At 49.2% G+C, this 17,139-nt stretch overlaps 1 protein-coding gene and 1 long non-coding RNA gene across 26 annotated transcripts; one reads left to right on the forward strand and one right to left on the reverse strand.

The window, feature by feature from the left end:
* The first annotated feature begins 1,683 nt into the window (after nt 1-1,683).
* On the forward strand, nt 1,684-14,432 carry MDC1 (mediator of DNA damage checkpoint 1). 25 transcript variants are annotated; one of them, XM_027958859.3, is made up of 16 exons: nt 1,684-1,722; nt 1,885-2,064; nt 3,568-3,709; nt 4,076-4,456; nt 4,542-4,611; nt 4,902-6,322; nt 7,112-7,177; nt 7,343-7,435; nt 8,192-8,989; nt 9,097-9,140; nt 9,626-11,671; nt 11,756-11,875; nt 11,993-12,175; nt 12,396-12,521; nt 12,615-12,725; nt 13,659-14,432. In XM_027958859.3, exons 2-16 carry the CDS (start codon nt 2,023-2,025, stop codon nt 13,824-13,826), a joined length of 5,811 nt encoding a protein of 1,936 aa, XP_027814660.2. In that variant the 5' UTR covers nt 1,684-1,722; nt 1,885-2,022; the 3' UTR covers nt 13,827-14,432. The 25 variants fall into 25 exon arrangements, with proteins under 25 accessions (XP_027814660.2, XP_042093333.1, XP_042093324.1 ...); XM_042237399.2 differs by having other exon boundaries at nt 8,192-8,413; XM_042237390.2 differs by having other exon boundaries at nt 7,346-7,435.
* Nucleotides 14,430-17,135, reverse strand: LOC121817425 (uncharacterized). Its single transcript, XR_006057334.2, has 2 exons — nt 16,897-17,135; nt 14,430-16,805 (listed from the first exon to the last, which is right to left on the reverse strand). It is a non-coding gene; the product is annotated as an uncharacterized LOC121817425 (long non-coding RNA).
* Between the last annotated feature and the right edge of the window lie 4 nt (nt 17,136-17,139).

The raw sequence follows: 17,139 nt of genomic DNA on the forward strand, positions 1-17,139 counted from the left end.
AAATAAAAGTAGGGAGGGTGATGGGAAAAAAATGGATGAGCTCAAATCTGAGTGGCATGTTTCTTCTCAGGGATTAATTCAACTTGAGCGATATTAAATGTCCACCAAAGGAGCTAGGATGAAGGATTAGCTCACTGGTGGCTCAGGCGGTAAAGCGTCTGCCTACAATGTGGGAGACCCGGGTTCGATCCTTGGGTTGGGAAGATCCTCTGGAGAAGGAAATGGCAACCCACTCCAGTACTCTTGCCTGGAAAATCCCATGGACGGAGGAGCCTGGTAGGCTACAATCTATGGGGTCGCAAAGAGGACACGACTGAGCGACTTCACCTTCACCTTACCTCACTGTCCTCCAGGATCTTGCAATTTGGTGAGAAGTGTATAACCACTAGTGTGGTAAGCACCATGATTAAAGGACATGGGATATCAGGCTCCGTATGTGCTCAGTCATGTACGACTCTTTGCGACCCCATGGACTGCAGCCCGCCTGGCTCCTCTGTCCATGGGATTTCCCAGGCAAGAATACTGGAGCTGGTTGCCATTTCCTTCTCCGCGGAATCTTTCCGACCCAGGGATCGAACTCGTTTCTCCTGCGTCTCCTGAATTGGCAAGAGAGCTGTTTACCTATGAGGCACTTGGTTAGATGATAGCAAGGTGTTAATTCACACTGGATTCAACACACATTTCTCATCTTCTAAATAAAAGAACATAAATTTCTGTAAAACTCGTCTACCCAGTTAAAATGTTTATGTTTGAAGGCACAATCACAGTGAAAGTAGTTATTTTGTGGTAGTGAAGAGAGTTCAGAATTCACGATTAAACAGTTTCAGTTTGTCTCTAACAGCCGTAGGAGCCTAGGCAAGCTAACTTCCGCAGAACTCTTATTTCTGGTCAGAACGAAGTGAGAATACTAATGCAAAAGGTCCTCCTAAATTATTCCTGTGAAATTGTCTTAGTATGAAATTTAGCAAAATAATTTACCATTCTGTAGCCCTTCAAAGACCTCGGTCAGCCTTTAAGATGGTTAACAAAAGAGTTCTCTCCGTTTGCCTAGATATCTTTACTCTAGGATAATGACCTCAAAGTGTCCATCAGGAATGGATTCTCAGGGAGGAAATGACATGACTTCTAGATGAGCTAAATCAAAAGGAAATGAACTTCCATTGTAGTGAGTCCTCAAGCGCCACGCCTACGGGCTATTCTCCAGACTGAAGTCTTCAGCCACGACTGCAGCCCGCAACCCTTATATTTCTCATGAGTCAGCGGACACCATTTCTGGGAGGACCAGAGAAGGCGCTCTGGCCGCACTACATGCTTAGGTCGACGACTGTGGTAAGCCCCTCTATCCGCTGCTGGCATCCAGACTCTGTGGTCGCAACTTGGAAATATACGCGGGAAGTGGGTGGTGAAACCGCAGTGGGTTGTCCCTTTGGAGCTGCCCAATCGAAGTGCGCTATTCTGTGCGCCTCCGAGGCTTCCGATTACCGCCTCGTCCAACGGATCTGTCTCCCCGGAGAAGCCGCCCCTTTGAGCCGTAAGGGGGCGGGGCGGGGCGGGGGCGGGGCTCCGGCTATGCCTCCGCGTTGGATTGCTCCGTCTGCTTGCCGCAGGGCCGAGAAAGACAAAGGCTTCAGCCAATCAGCTAATCAGCCCCTTCCCCGCTCAGGCACTGGCACCACCCCTGTCGCAGCCGTTACTGGTGGCGCGCGCGGGGACTCAAAGTAGGTGAGTTCTGGGGGGCCTCGCCCACGACTCCCCGGATGCCATCTTGGTTCTCCCGGAGGGCGGGAGGGGCGTGCCTTGGTTACGACTGGGCGGAGGATTCTTGGAAATTTGCTTCTCGGATTATAACCCTCATCTTCACTTGACGGCCCTCCCTGAGTTTAGGTATGAAGACACTGGGAGAGGTTGGGCTCAGAGGGAACCCTTGGGATCGAGATCAAAGTTGAAGGCCCATTGGATTGGAGCCGAAGGTCGTGGGCGCCGCTCATTTCGCCTTCATGAAACGATGTTAACACTTTCTCCATGGAGGTGTCCCACTTTCCTTGTCTACATTTTCCCTTTAAGGTAGCATCTTTCAAATTTAATTCCCACCCATACTAGTTTGACTTTTCATCTTATTATTTCATCAGGAGAGCAGAGTTAATTTTACGTTTGACTCATGAATGTATTCGAAATATCTCTAATGGTATCAGGTACACAGTAACTACTGTTGAATTAACATGATGGACCCTTGGGGAAAAGACAGTTCTAACTGGTCCAGTTCTCAAGGGGGATGTGTGAGGCAGAAATGGAATGTAATAGTTACACTATGGTGAGACCTATTAGGATAATATAAGTCCACCAACCACCGTGAAACACTTAGGATACATGGGAAATAGGGGAAAGTACCAGAACACAGAGAAGACTAAAGGCAAGGCTTTGCTTCGAAAGTGACATTTGAGCTAAAAGGATGGATAGGAGTTGGATCACAACACTAGGGGCAACGTCCTAAGGAGCTGGCTAAGGCCTGCAGATGTGAGAGAACGAGGACAGTGTGTTCAGAGATTAAGGAGAAGGTCCATGTTGTAGAACCACAGGCTTGGACGGGGTGGGGATGGGACACACATTTCAGGAGATGAGGTTCTGATCGTTGAGGGTCTTGCTAAGGAGTTTAGATATATTTTATCCTATGGGTATGGAAAACCATCAAAGAATATTAAACAGGAAGAGACATTATCTGAGTGAAAGATACTCAGTCTTATCTGACTCTACAGTCCCTGGAATTCTCCAGGCCACAGTACTGGAGTGTGTAGCCTTTCTCTTCTCCAGGGGATCTTCCCAACCCAGGGGTTGAACCCAGGTCTCCCGCATTGCAGGGAGATTCTTCACCAGCTGAGCCACAAGGGAAGCCCCATTATCTGAGTGATCTTAGACAAATCTGTTACTCCATCCCTGTTGCAGTTTCTTTATCTGAGAAATAGAAAGTAAAATAAGGAGTTTTCTGGCAGTCCAGTGGTTAGGACTCCGTGCTTCCACTACAGGGGCAAGGGATCAATCCCTGGTTAGGGAACTAAGATCCCACATGCTGTGTGGCCTTAGTTGGGGCATGTGGGCTATAGTTCTCTAACCCGGCGTTGCACCCTGGCCCCCTGCATTGGGAGCACAGAGTCTTAGCCACTGGACCGCCAGAGAAGTCTCTCAACTCAGTTTTTGTTTGTTTGTTTTGTTGGTGTTCTGTGGGTGGTTTTTTTTTTTTTTTTTTTTTGGTTTTTTGGCCATGCAGGATCTTAGTTCCCTGACCAAGGATGGAACCTGCACCCCCCAGCAGTGGAAGTGCAGAGTCTTAGCCACTGGACAACCAGGGAAGACCCTTATATTTCTGTACTTGGAACTCTGTTACATTTCTTTCTTATTCTGTGTCATGGTCAGAGATATTTCTTAAATGCTTCAGAGGAATAACAACAGAATGATTGGCAGAAAGAGAAGCATCAGCCTCCATAGCTATCCAGGAGACTGCAGTAACCAGTCTCCTCCCTGAGGCTGTGTGTGTGAGCCACTGAAGGAAGGGATAATGTGTTTTTTTCTCAGATCATGGAAGACACCCAGATTTTAAACTGGGAAGTTGAAGAAGAGGAGGAGGTTGCAGAGAGCCCCAATGAATCTCTGGGGTATAGCTTGGAGCCCCTAGCACAGCTGCATATCTTCAGTAGTTCCTATGGACCAGAAAAAGGTCAGGAGTAATTTCATGCTAAAGTACTGGCCTCTTATTTCTGTGGGGAGGTAATAGGATGATTGCAAGCTTAGATATGCATTTGTGAGATCTGGAAAAAATGTCTTACTGGGGACATTATTATTTGGGAAGCCCAAATTTTATATATATTTTACCACAATAGAAACAATCCAGTGTAGATGGATGGAATGTTGACTATGAATAATGCATTGCACATATTCTTTATTAGCTAGTTATTCTAGGGCCTTTTATTTTTCTAATGCATGAGGGGGACCTTGAGTGAGTCGTGGGGAACTTAACAGATGTTTTTCTTAATAGCAAGTTAGGAGTATGGCTTTGGAACTCACCTACCTCTCTAATTCTTAGACTTCCCACTCTACCTTGGAAAGAACATGATAGGCCGAATGCCTGATTGCTCTGTGGCCCTGCCCTTTTCATCAATATCCAAACAACATGCAGTGATTGAAATCTCTGCCTGGGACAAGGCGCCTGTCCTTCGGGATTGCGGGAGCCTCAATGGCACTCAAATCCTGCGGCCTCCTAAGGTCCTGAGCCCTGGGGTGAGTCATCGTTTGCGGGACCGGGAGTTGATTCTCTTTGCTGACTTGCCCTGCCAGTACCATCGCTTGGATGTCCCCCGGCCTTTTGTCTCCCGGGGCCCTCTAAGTGTAGAGGAGACACCCAGGGTACAGGGAGGAACTCAACCCTCCAGGCTTCTGTTGGCTGAGGACTCAGAGGAAGAAGTAGGTAAGTTTGTGTATCAGGAGGGTGGGTGAGGAGACAGGGACGGTGAGTGTAAAACTCTCCACTTACTCATTTCTACTCATGACAGATTCCCTTTTGGACAAGTGTGTGGTGAAAGGACCAAGGACCTCCTCTTCGGCAACAGTCGTTCCAGAGAGGTGAGTGTCAAAGGGCCAGGCATCTGAGTCTTCAGATGGATGAGGAAGCAGGGGCTGGAGGAGCCATCTCTGGGAGAGCTAATTACCATCAAAGTCTGGGCTGGGGAACCACACATACTCCTTCACTCAACTGAATTTTTACTGAGCGTCTCATGTGCCAACTAGAGAATTAATTGTTGGAGACAGAACAGCAAGTACTACCTTGCGTCTGCTCTCAAGGAGTTCCTACTTGAGTGGAATATCCCTTCTGGGGCAATCGATTCTATAGGTTTCTTCTCTTCCCTTCACAGTGATGAAGAAGGGCCTTCCCCTGCCCCAGATGGGCCCGGGCCACCTTCTGCCTTCAACTTGAACAGCGACACGGATGAGGAAGAAAGTCAGGAATCAGGAGCAGGGGAGGCCTCTTCAGCTGCCAGAAGAGGTACCGCTGCAGAGACGGAACAGCCTGAACCTGTCACAGCCGAGATCCAGATTGAGAAGGATCAGTGTTCCGTGAAGGAGAGGAACGGGGACACAGAAATCGAGAGGGATGTGAGGAATGGGGTGGTTCCGACTGGAGTGATTCTGGAGAGGAGCCAGCCTTCTGGGGAGGACAGTGACACAGATGTGAGTGATGAGAGTGGGCCTCGAAGAAGGCTTGTTGGGGTCCGTCCGAAAAGGGCCTGGTCTTGTAACTTCATAGACAGTGATACCGATGGAGAGGACGAGGGGATCCCTGCTACCCCAGCAGTGGTTCCCATGAAGGAGAGGCAGATCTTCCACGAAGCTGGTACACAGAGCCCCCAGGCACCTGGTGTGGCACGTTGGCAGGGGAGCCCAGCTGATGGTGATACAGATATAGAGGAGGGGGAGGCCCCCCCAGACAGAAGCCAAGCCTCCGTGGTGATCGACAGCAATACAGACGATGAGGAAGAAGTCTCAGCAGCACTGACACTGGCATGTCTAAGAGAGAGCCAGGCTGGTAAGTGGAACCGAGATCCAGATGCAGAAGAGACCAGGGCCCAACCCGTGGCCCTTCTGGAGCGAAGCCAGGCCTCTGCTGGGGGAGACAGTGACACAGATGTGGAGGAAGAGGGGCTCCCAGTGGAAAGGAGGGGAATGGTTCCCAAGGGTTACATGGACAGGGAATATTCAAAAAAGAGCCAGCACCTTCCCAGGGACAGTGATACAGAGGGGAAGGAAGATGAGAGCTCACCGGGGGTCCACCTGGAGAGAAGCCAGGCCTCTGCACAAGTGGAGGATGAGGTCCCACTGGGGCCAGCTGTTGCACTTCCGGAGAAGCGTCAGGTACAAGGCATAGTGTGGCCACATCACACCGATGCGGAGGCAGAAGGGGACCCGGCACAGCTCCCCGTGCTGCGTCTAGAGGAAGCCCGGCCTCCTCTAGCTGGGGACTGTGAACTGGATTCGGAGAACACATCTGCTGTCAGAAAGAGCCAGCTTCCGGCGGAAAAAGATGCTGGGACCACGTGGGCTGCAGCCGTTCCTGAACAGGACAGAGCACTTGCCATCGGGACCCAGGGTGGGTCATCCACGGCACCAGGGGAGCAAGACCTTCTCCCGGTCTCAAGGGAAGACCTAGCAGATATGGTGGTGGACATAGGCACTCCAGGGGAGCCCCAACCGCAGAGAGAGGGGGCCCAGACCACCACAGGAAGGGAGAGAGAACCATATGGGAATAGGGCCACAGACTCTGGAGACAACCTCCACGGTAAGTGCTGGCCTTTCTTCCTCCCTGGAGGTCTGCGATAAAGAATGCTTCTTGCTTCTAGCGTATCTTAGTTCATGTGAGCTGCTATAACAAAAGACCATAGACTAGGTAGCTTATAAAACAACAGAAGTTTATTTTTCACAGTTCTAAATGCTGGGAAGTCTAAGATCAAGATACCAGCAAATTCAGTGTCTGATGAGGCCCTGCTTCTTACAGATAGCCGTCTTCTCGTTATGTCTTCATATGGCAAAAGGGCCCAAGGGAGCTCTCTGGAGTCTTTCTCTCATTTTTTCTAAATGACTTTATTTATTTTTGGCTGTGCTGGGTCTTCCTTGCTGCGCTGGCTTTTCTCTAGTTATGTGGAGCCAAGGCTACTCTCTAGTTGTAGTACACTGACTTCTCATTGCAGTGGTTTCTCTTGTTGAGTATGGGCTCTAGAGCTCAGGCTCAGTAGTTGTGGCACACAGGCTTAGTTGCTCCAGGGCATGTGGGATCTTCCTGGATCAGGGCTTGAACCTGTGTCTTCTGCATTGGCAGGCAGATTCTTTATCACTGAGCCACGGCTGAGCCTGCACTAATACCATTCATGCAGGCTGCGCCCTCATGACCTAGTCACCTCCCAGTCACCTCCTAATGCCCTCACATTGGAAATTAGGTTTCAACATAAGAATATTTGGGGAGACACAGATTCAGGCTATTGCATAGGATTGGGGCTGTGGAGAGAACTATAGAGAAAAGGAGTTAGGATCAGCTCTGGTTTTTTAATTATCCTGCATTCCTCCCCACCAGATTCTGAAGATCTGGACCTACCAGCTACCCAGTGCTTTGTAGACAGAAAGAATCAGAGCCTGGAAGGTGAGGCCATCTTTGTTGTGTGGATACTGGTACAAGCAGGAGCTGGGAGATTAGATTGGTGGTCCTTGAAGGATGTGAAGGCTGGCATAGGCAGCAGAGAAGACTGGGAATGGGCCCTCAGAGTTCTGTGGAGGAGCAGTGCTCAGGCCATGCTTTTTTGTGTAGCAGCCCCCAGCATGGAGGATGAGCCCACCCAGGCCTTCCTGTTTCCTCTGCCCCAAGAGCCTGGCCCTTCCTGTTGCAGCTCCCAGGCCACAGGTATGAGAAACTCACGCCTCTTCTGTGCCCTTAACTTGGCATCCTTATTTCCCCTCTGTCCAGTTCAGTTCAGTTCAGTCACTCAGTCATGTCCAACTCTTTGCGACCCCATGAATCGCAGCACGCTAGGCCTCCCTGTCCATCACCAACTCCCGGAGTTCACTCAGACTCACGTCCATCGAGTCAGTGATGCCATCCAGCCATCTCATCCTCTGTCGTCCCCTTCTCCTCCTGCCCCCAATCCCTCCCAGCATCAGAGTCTTTTCCAATGAGTCAACTCTTCGCATGAGGTGGCCAAAGTACTGGAGTCTCAGCTTTAGCATCATTCCTTCCAAAGCCTGTCTTTATAGCCTTTGACATTTTTTTGCTGATGTTCCTCCATCTAAGCAGAAAAGAATGCTACATTAAGTCAGACCCAGAGAGCAACTACTCTAGCAACTAGCTTATTTTAATTTATGTATTTGGTTGCACGGGGTCTTAGTGGTGGCACACAGGGTCTTTAGTTGCAGCATGAGGACTCTTTACTTGCAGCATGTCGGATCTAGTTCCCTGACCGGGGATCAAACCTGGTCCTCCTACATTGGGAGCTCAGAGTCTTAGCCACTGGACCACCAGTGAAATGTTATGGCTCTCTTCCTTATTCCCAGCTTTCCTTTAATAACTCACTTAAATTTATTATGCATGAATTTGTCTTAATCTTTTCTCAAGCTGTTACCTCTTCAACCTACATCCCTCTCTCTCTGACTCTGCTTCCAGGTTCCTTGGATGAGTCATGGGAGGCGTTGGCGACACAGCCATTCTGTCCGAGAGAATCTGAGGCCTCCGAGACCCAAACCGTTGTCACCCTCCTTGACACCCATGCATCTTGGCCCTCTCCATCTAGGACAGCACAGCAAGAGCAACATCCAGAGAGCCCAGTCCATGCAGAGCCACTGGGGATGGAAGGCAGAGAGATGCAGACTGTGGAGAAAGAAATGGGTACCCCAAGAGAAACAGCAGAGAGGGTGATCCCTGAGGGAGGGCCACCGCAGGAGGAAACCAAGAAACTGCCCTCAGAAGGAGAGAGGGAAGATGTGACGGGAGAGGAAGAATTAATCGGGGGGATACAGGGCAGAGAAAAAAATCAGGTGTTTCCTAGAGATACTCAGAGCCAAGAATCTGACAAAAAAGTGAAAAGTGCAAGTACTGGAAGGGGAATGGAGATTGTAAAGGTAGAAATTGAGACACCCAAGGAAACACAAGAGAAAGAGAGAGAAAAGCAGACTCTCGCAGGGGAAATATTTGAGAGTGAAGCAGGGAAACTGGTAATAGAGAGAGAGAGCGAGGCAGATGGGTTAGAAGTCAAGGAACCCCAAGAGCTACTGGACAGAAGCCCACAGATGGGGGAGACAGAGGCGGGGGACCAGGACCAGAAAGGCCAAGCCTCTGGTCTGCCATCAGAGCCTGGAGCAGGGGCAGGAGACCTTCAGGGACTTGCTTCAGACCCAGTAGCTTTTGGGAGCCAGGCAGGTGGAGGAAGGGGAGCCCCAGGGAGCCCCAGGAGGCAGCAGAGAGGTAAGTGAAGGTAGAGGGGAGCCCAAAGTGGTCCACATCCCTATGGTAATTGACTCCTAGGTGACTGACTGCTTAGACCTCAGCTGCTTATCTCTCCCTCTGTCCAGGTGACTTGAATTGCGAGATGCCACCTGCTCAGAAGGCTTCCAGGGTGAGAACTGCTGTCTCTACCCCCACCCCACTCCACAGGTCATCTCTACATCTCCTGCACAGCCCCTTCCCCTGACCTTGCTTTCATCTACTCCTTTCCTTTTCTTATTACTTTTCTTCCATTTTCACTGCTCCTTAGTTAGCTTCTGTTTACCTTGACACCGGTTATTTTCCATATCTATTTCCCACATTCTGTCTTCCTCTGCCTGTCTCAGAACGTTCCTTTTTTCATGTCCCTTTCCTCCCTTCTTTCTCCCAACCATCCTCTTTATTACTATTGTCCATATATGGCCTTTTGGGGCGCGGTCTTTGGGAAAGAGGAAATTCCAGTTCTAATGGAACTAATAAAATTCTAATTCCAGTCTAATGGAACAAACAGAAAGAGAAGTGCCATGAGCACACTGTCTAAACAAGTAGTGAGAACAATATCCAAGTCCTCTCTCCCTTCTCTCTGCCTCCTCTTCACTGGCTTCTCTTTCTCCCCAGGGTGATCAGGAATCCCCAGATGCTTGTCTGCCTCCTGCAGCGCCTGAAGCCTCAGCCGCACTCCCAAATTCCCTCATCTCTCAGATCCAAAAACATCCCGCACCTCAGTCCCTCCTTTTTCCCTCTCTAGCTCCTTTAGAACTGCCTATTCCCAGGACCAGACAAAATGAGACTCAGGAAGCTCCAGAGACTCCCTTCTCCTCAGAGCTGAACTCTGTCCACCCAGAACCCAAAGTCAGGCTCCAGGCATCCTCTCCAGTTTCTTCTCTACCCCTTGAGCCCCACCCTACCACCCCCACAGGCCAGCCTATTGCCCTTGAACCCATATCTGGGGTCTCTCGGAGTAGGACATGTAGTTCCTTTGATGTAACTGCCTCATCAGTTGTCCCCACAGCCGTTGCACTGCAGCCATCCACCTCCACAGACAAGCCTGTCACCCCTAAGCCCACACTTCGGGCCCCTCGGGGCAGGGCACAGAGGTCTTCTGTCAAAACCCCTGTACCCAGTGTCACCACAGACCAGCCTGTTGCCCCTGAGCTCACAGCTATGGCAACTCGGGGCAGGGTACAGAGGTCTTCTGTCAAGATTCCCAAACCAGATAACCCCACAACACCCAAGCCCCAGCCTTCCACTTCTACAGACCAGCCTGTCATCCCCAAACCCACATCTCGGGCCCCTCGGGGCAGGACACCTAGGTCTTCTGCCAAGACTCCTGAACCAGCTGTCCCCACAGCCTCTGAGCTCCAGCCTGCTGCCCCTAAAGACCAGCCTGTTGCTCCTGAGCTCACATCTAGAGCCACTCGGGGCAGGACACAGAGGTCTATCAAGACTTCCAAACCAGATATGCCCACAACTCCCGAGCCCCAGCCTTCCACTTCCACAGACCAGCCTGTCACCCCCAAACCCACGTCTCGGGCCCCTCGGGGCAGGACACCTAGGTCTTCCGCCAAGACTCCTGAACCAGTTGTCTCCACAGCCTCTGAGCTCCAGCCTTCTGCCCTCACAGATGAGCCTGTCACTCCTGAGCTCACATCTAGGGCTACTCGGGGCCGGGCACAGAGGTCCTCTGTCAAAACCCCTGATCCAGTTACCACCACAACACCTGAGCTCCAGCCTTCCACCTCCACAGACCAGCTTGTCACCCCCAAACGCACATCTCGGGCCCCTCGAGGCAGGACACGTAGGTTGTCTGCCAAGACTCCTGAACCAGTTGTTCCCACAGCCTCTGAGCTCCAGCCTTCTGCCCCTGCAGACCAGCCTGTTGGTCCTTGGGCCACTCAGTGTAGAAGACATAGGTCTTCTGTCAAGACCCCAGAACCAGTTGTCCCCACAGTCCCTGAACCTCAGCCTTCCACTTCTAAAGACCAGTCTGTCACTCCTGAGCCCACATCTCAGGCCACTGAGAGCCAAACACATAGGTCCTCTATCAAGACATCCCAGCCAACGGAACCCACAGCCCCTGACCTCAAACCTTCCTCCCCCACAGACCAGCTTGTCACTCCCAAGGTCATAGCTCAGGGTGGTCCAAGCAGGACAGGAAGGGCTTCCACAGCAAGTGCTGTGCTGGTTCCTACTACCCCTGAATTCCAGTCTCCAGTCCCGTCAGAACAGCCTCTTCCCCCTGACCCCATCCCCGAAGTCAACTGCAGCAGGAGGCTGAGGGCCACTAGGAAACATGGGTCTCCCACAGCTCATGTTCATGAGCCCTGCACCGTACCCCCTGAACCTAACTCCCACTCTTCAAGGAACCAAAGACATGGGGCAGTGAAAGCAGCCAAGCCCCTTAGCACCATTCCTGAGCCTGCCTTTGCCCAGCTCCCCGAGGCACCGCCTCACACTCCCCAGGTGCCAAAGGAGGAGGCAGCAGATGGATCAGGCTTCACCCCAGAGCCCCAGCCTAGGGCCTCTCAAAACCACAAGAGGCCTTCAGCTACTGCACATTCACCTCCACTTCAAAAACGGCTCCAGAGAGGGAGAGTCCCTCAGAAGGCAGCATCCCTTAAGGAAGAAGAAGAAAATCCAGTAGCGAGGCCGAGGAAGGAAGAGGTGAGGAGAGGGCTTGGGGCCACGAAGTTAGGAAAGGGCCTGGGGGCTCGGAAACTTCCTCCAAGTTCTCTCTCAATCCCCCAGGGTGTAGTGATTCCAGGTCCAGGCAAGAGAAAGAGAGAGCAGACAGAAGAGGAGTCCCAGGGAAGACCGAGCCGCAGCCTGCGACGGACCAAACCGATGCAGGAGTCCACGGCCCCCAAAGTAGGGGAGAAGGCCCAAGGGGCCTCATGGGAGATGGAGATGTGGGAGGACGGGAGACCCAGGGGATTTGAGGGAGGGGCTGGTTGCTGTACCAGCTCAGGCTAACCCCCTTCACAGGTGCTGTTCACCGGTGTGGTGGATGCTCGCGGAGAGAGGACGGTGCTGGCCTTGGGGGGCAGTTTGGCCAGCTCGGTGGCCGAGGCTTCTCACCTGGTGACTGATCGGATCCGCCGGACGGTCAAGTTTCTGTGTGCCCTGGGCCGGGGCATCCCCATCCTCTCCCTGGCCTGGCTGCATGAGGTGAGAAGCCAGGAGATGGTGACACACACCCGCAGAGACAGTGACGGGAGAAGGCTGCTCAGGTGAGGCTCTAAGAAGTGGTGGGAGGAGCGTGGCTACAGGAAAATGAGGTTAGTGAAGCAGAAGGCTTCATTCCCTGAGCTCCCTACTGTAAACTCTAGACAGAAAAGCTGTGTGAAGGGCTGGGCTGAGCTTTGGTGCTGACTGTTACCGTCCTTAGTCCCGCAAGGCAGGCTGCTTCTTGCCCCCGGACGAATATTTGGTGACTGATCCTGAGCAGGAGAAGAACTTTGGCTTCAGCCTTCGGGAGGCCCTGAGCCGAGCTCAGGAGCGAAGGCTGCTGGAGGTGAGGCTGTCTGCTGACCCCTGGTTCAGCCATTTCCCAGCCGTCCACAGCCTCTCAGAGCATCTACTGTCTCCACTGTTTCCTGCCTCCTAGGGCTATGAGATTCACGTGACCCCCGGAGTCCAGCCACCGCCACCTCAGATGGGAGAAATCATCAGCTGCTGTGGAGGCGCCATCCTGCCCAGCATGCCCCGGTCCTACAAGGTAGGGGTGGTGTGCTGAGGGTCTGGAGGGGTGGCTGGAATGGGTACAGGTGAGAGGAGAAATGGAGGTGCAGCTGGCAGCATGGAGCAGTGAGAGGCTAGGGAAGTCCTGTGGTACAGAAACGGGTGGAGAAGACGGAAGAAGTCTGCTGATACAAATGGACTTGTTTTTTCCTATATTTACAGTCTTTTCAAATGTACACAAAGGGAACAACGCAGCGAACCTCCGTATACCAATCACTTGGATTCAACAGACTAATTTAGATGTTGCTGCATTTGCTCTGTTGCTCCCTTTTTTTCTTTTTGTTTCATTTTGTTCGCTGAGGTTGTTAAGGGAATCTGTAAACATCATTATTATTTTTTCCTACATACTTAAAATATACATTTGTAAGAAATATGCACATTTCTGTATAATCACATGTCGCTATTAGTCAATAACAAAATTAAGTTGTTTCCTGTCACTTTGTCATAGTCCATTAATCAAATTTCTCCTGTCATCTGAAAGTGTCTTTTTACAGTTCAAGTAAGGATTCAAGCAAAGTCCATGTATTGCCACAATTGCTGTATCTCTTGATTCACTTTTAGTCTAGAGCATCCACCCCAACCCACCCAGCCTTTTTTCTGCCACTGACTTCTAGCAGAAACTAGGTCAGTTTTCCTTTAGAATATCCCATGGTCTGCATTTTTCTGTTATATCATTTACCTTGTTTTTCTATCTTCTGTATTTCCTGTAAATCATAGTTCACTTAAAAAACTTGAACAAATTCAGGTTCAACTTTCTGGCAAGAGTTCTGCATAGACAGTGTGTGCCATGTGACTTCCCATCAGGAAGTATTGTTTTAGTGATGCTCAGAGTGATCAATGAGTCCTGAACCTATTTCTTGGATTCTTTTTCACCCTTGACTTTCTCTTTTCGCTCTTTGTCTTTCTCCAGCCTCAGAGGTTCGTGATCACATGTTCCCAGGACTTTCCTCGATGTGCTGTTCCATATCGGGTTGGGCTGCCTATCCTCTCACCCGAATTCCTGCTGACGGGAGTACTGAAGCAGGAAGTCAAGCCAGAGGCCTTTGCCTTCTCCACTGTGGAAATGTCATCCACCTGAAAACCCCACCCTGGTACCCTTTTCCCTCCCAGACCAATATAGAAAATGTTAGAAATATTCAGAAGAAAGAACTTAGGGCTTTAGAAAAGATTGGGGTGTCTGATCTGATTTGTCTTGGAACATGTGTGGGGCCAAAACAGGCCTTTTGGTAAACAAAGATAGGGAGACTGGGAGCCATGGGTTTTCTTAAATGGCCATTTAAAGTTGGCCAGTCCCAGGCTTAGATGTCTTATCGCCGCTCATGTTTGGCTGGCCTGCTGTACCGATTGCTTTGTGGCACACAGTGTCTTGCCTCCTGTTTGGAAGCCATTTATTTCTCCTCGTCATTTCTTTCTGGGACTCTTACTCATCCTGTACAAGATAGTGAAAACAATTTTAGCGTCAGGAACTTGAAAAGATGCTTGGAGTGAGTAAGTTTGAGGGTGGAGTTATGGAACGCTCCTAAAATTTCCTTTCTCCTTACCCCATCTTGTTAGAAGCATCCTTTAGCTTTGACGTTGAGCTAATCTCTGCAATTTTTCTTTTTTTGGCTTGCTTTTCTAGTATTTATAAATTTAAAGCCTAGGTTTAATGTCTGTGATAAATAAATATTCACTCTGTGCCTTATGGTGTAGTGCAGTTTTATTTTTTAAATCTTAAAAGTTGGTTGATTATAAGGGTTTGAGGAAATTAGAACCCATATACATTGCTCATGGGAATGTAAAATGATTCATCCACTGTGGTAAGCAGTTTGACGGTTTCTCAAAAGTTAAATATAGAATTACCATATGATCCAGCAATTCTCCTCATAGATATACAGCCAAAAGAATTAAAACAGATGTTCAAACAAATACTTCTGTACAAATGTTCATATCAACACTTTAGCAAGAGCCGAAAGATGAAAGCACAAATGTTCATCAGCAGATGAATGGATAAACAAAATGTGGCATATCCATACAATGGAGTATTATATTCAATCATAAAAGGAGATGAGGTACTAATTGTGTTACAGTATTTTGAGGATGAACCTCAAAAGCATTATGCTAAGTTAAAGAAGTCAGACACAAAAAGTCACATTGTATGATTCCACCTGTTGGAAATACACAGAATAGGTAAGTCCACAGAGACAGTAGGCAGTGCTTGTCAAGGGCTTTCGGGGAGGGAAGATGGGGAGTAATTGCTTAACAGGTTCATGGTTTTATTTTGGGGTGAAAAGAAAATGCTTTGGAACTAGATAGAGGTGGTGGTTGCATACATTATGAATGTACTAAATGCCACTGGACTGCTCTCTTTAAGATGATTTTATGTTATGTGAATTTCACTTCAATTAAAAAAAAATACTGATTGGTTTTGTGCACTTTTCTGCAGGTTAAGTTATACTTAAGTTTGGAAAACTTTGGTGTAGTAAAAACAGCATTAGCTTTGCCAAACACTGTGCTAGCTTTTAAACATACCCAATCTTGCGACTTCCCTGGTGGTCCAGTGGTTAAGACCCTATGTTCTCAATGCAGGGGGCATGGGTTCAATCCCTGGTCAGGGAACTGAGATCCCACATGCTGCTGGCCGAATAAAAAATTAAAAAAGAACCATACCCAACCTCACAATATATATTAAGCACAGCCATTGTGGGTGTGGCCCACAGTAGGACCTAGATAAATATTAGTCCCCTTCCCCTACCCAAAGGCTTGTACTGTCTGACGCTGTCTGAGTCCTTGAGGTTCTGGACTACAGATGAACATTCTTACAGCACCTGCTGCCTTTATAGCCCCACTTACCACTCATGTGCACATCCACTTATGACTGGTAACGTTTAAGTGCCCCAATTCAAATTTCTAGAGAAGAGATCTTTTCTTACACTGCCAATGAATCCTACAGCTCATACATAGTACATCATGTAATGTCAATCCATCAGGAGCCTAACAAATGATGGCAAGTCAAATTAAGATAATTTGGAGAGAGTTTAATGAAGTGAAAATTAGGAGGCAGAGTGTAGAGCAATCACAAAGTATATTGCAGTATCCCAGTACCCAAAGGTCTATTGCAAGGATGGAACCCAAAAGGTTTGCAAGGATGGAACAGTTATATAGAGAGGCTTCCCTCTAAAGCTGTGATGTTGTTTGATGAGGTACATTCAGGATAGCTTCCTGAGACAGAAAGCAGGATGGAGAGTGAATCAGGAGGGAACCGTGCTGTCTGGTAGCACAGTTCACAGCAGCTTTGATTCAGAGGAGAATGGGAGTACTGAGTCTCTGGGAGGGGAAAGGAATGGAGAGCCTGTGGCATGCTGTTGGGCAATTTTGTCATCCCTGAGCCCACAGGACTAAGCAGTTCCTTATCTTAGGAAATTTTCTTTATCTCTTTAGGCCTATGTTTCATCTATCATCTGAAAGAATTAGCTTAATTATCTCTAAGGTCCTTACCAGCTTATGCCTAGCTCCTTAGCTACATGATATTTAGTGGAGAAAAACCTTGCTTTTATTTTGATTTTTAGATGTGAATGTTCATCTGTAGGTATTACAAATAGATCTGTAGGAAAACATTTTGGACAAAAGATCTTAGTGCTTTCTGACTAGTAAGTGGAGTCAAACTAATGAGGTTTCAGACTAAAGTCATAGGTAGTTAATTATCACAAGTTTAACCTACTACAAAATTTACAACTATAACAAAGTTTTCTATCACAAATATTTTAACATATTGTTACACTCATGGTTACAAAACAGCCAACCTTGGCTGTTTTTGGCATTATTAGACCCAGTCTTTCAGTGTTACAGACAAGTTCTCTGCCCTTGGCAAGTGGAGACGCAACTTTATAATACATTACAGAATAAGCATTAATTTGTGGTAAAATAGTCACTCTTTTTCACCTAACAAGCTGCAATAGGTGATTCAGAGCTTTGGGTTCTCAGCCTAGGTCAACAGTCTTCCGTTCTCTCACCGCTCATTACTAAAGTGTTAACTGAGGCTCTGTAACCTCTGACTCTGGCTGTTTTCAAGTCAAAGCTGTTAAAGGAAAGGGGGTTGGTTCATAGTGCTGTTTCTGCAAGAACCCTGCAAGAGGGAAATAGTCTTCATTTTGGATGAGAAAACTAACCTAGCTGCAATTCAACCCACGTGAGTGACTGCACAATCTCTGCCCTTTTCATCCCTCACTCGGGATTCTAACACTCCCTTCTGTGACGCGGAGACCGCCGGCTGGGGAAAGGAACACAGGGGAGCTGCTCCGCAGCTGGGTGTGAGCGAGGTGCGCGCAGCGGCCGGAAACCCGGCGCAGGCGCGCGGGAGCCCCGCCCCCCCCCGGGCAGAGTCCCAGGCGGGAGGCAGGGCCGGGGCGGAG

Source organism: Ovis aries, chromosome 20 (assembly GCF_016772045.2).
Source record: "Ovis aries strain OAR_USU_Benz2616 breed Rambouillet chromosome 20, ARS-UI_Ramb_v3.0, whole genome shotgun sequence".
NCBI classification, from domain to species: Eukaryota; Metazoa; Chordata; class Mammalia; order Artiodactyla; family Bovidae; genus Ovis; species Ovis aries.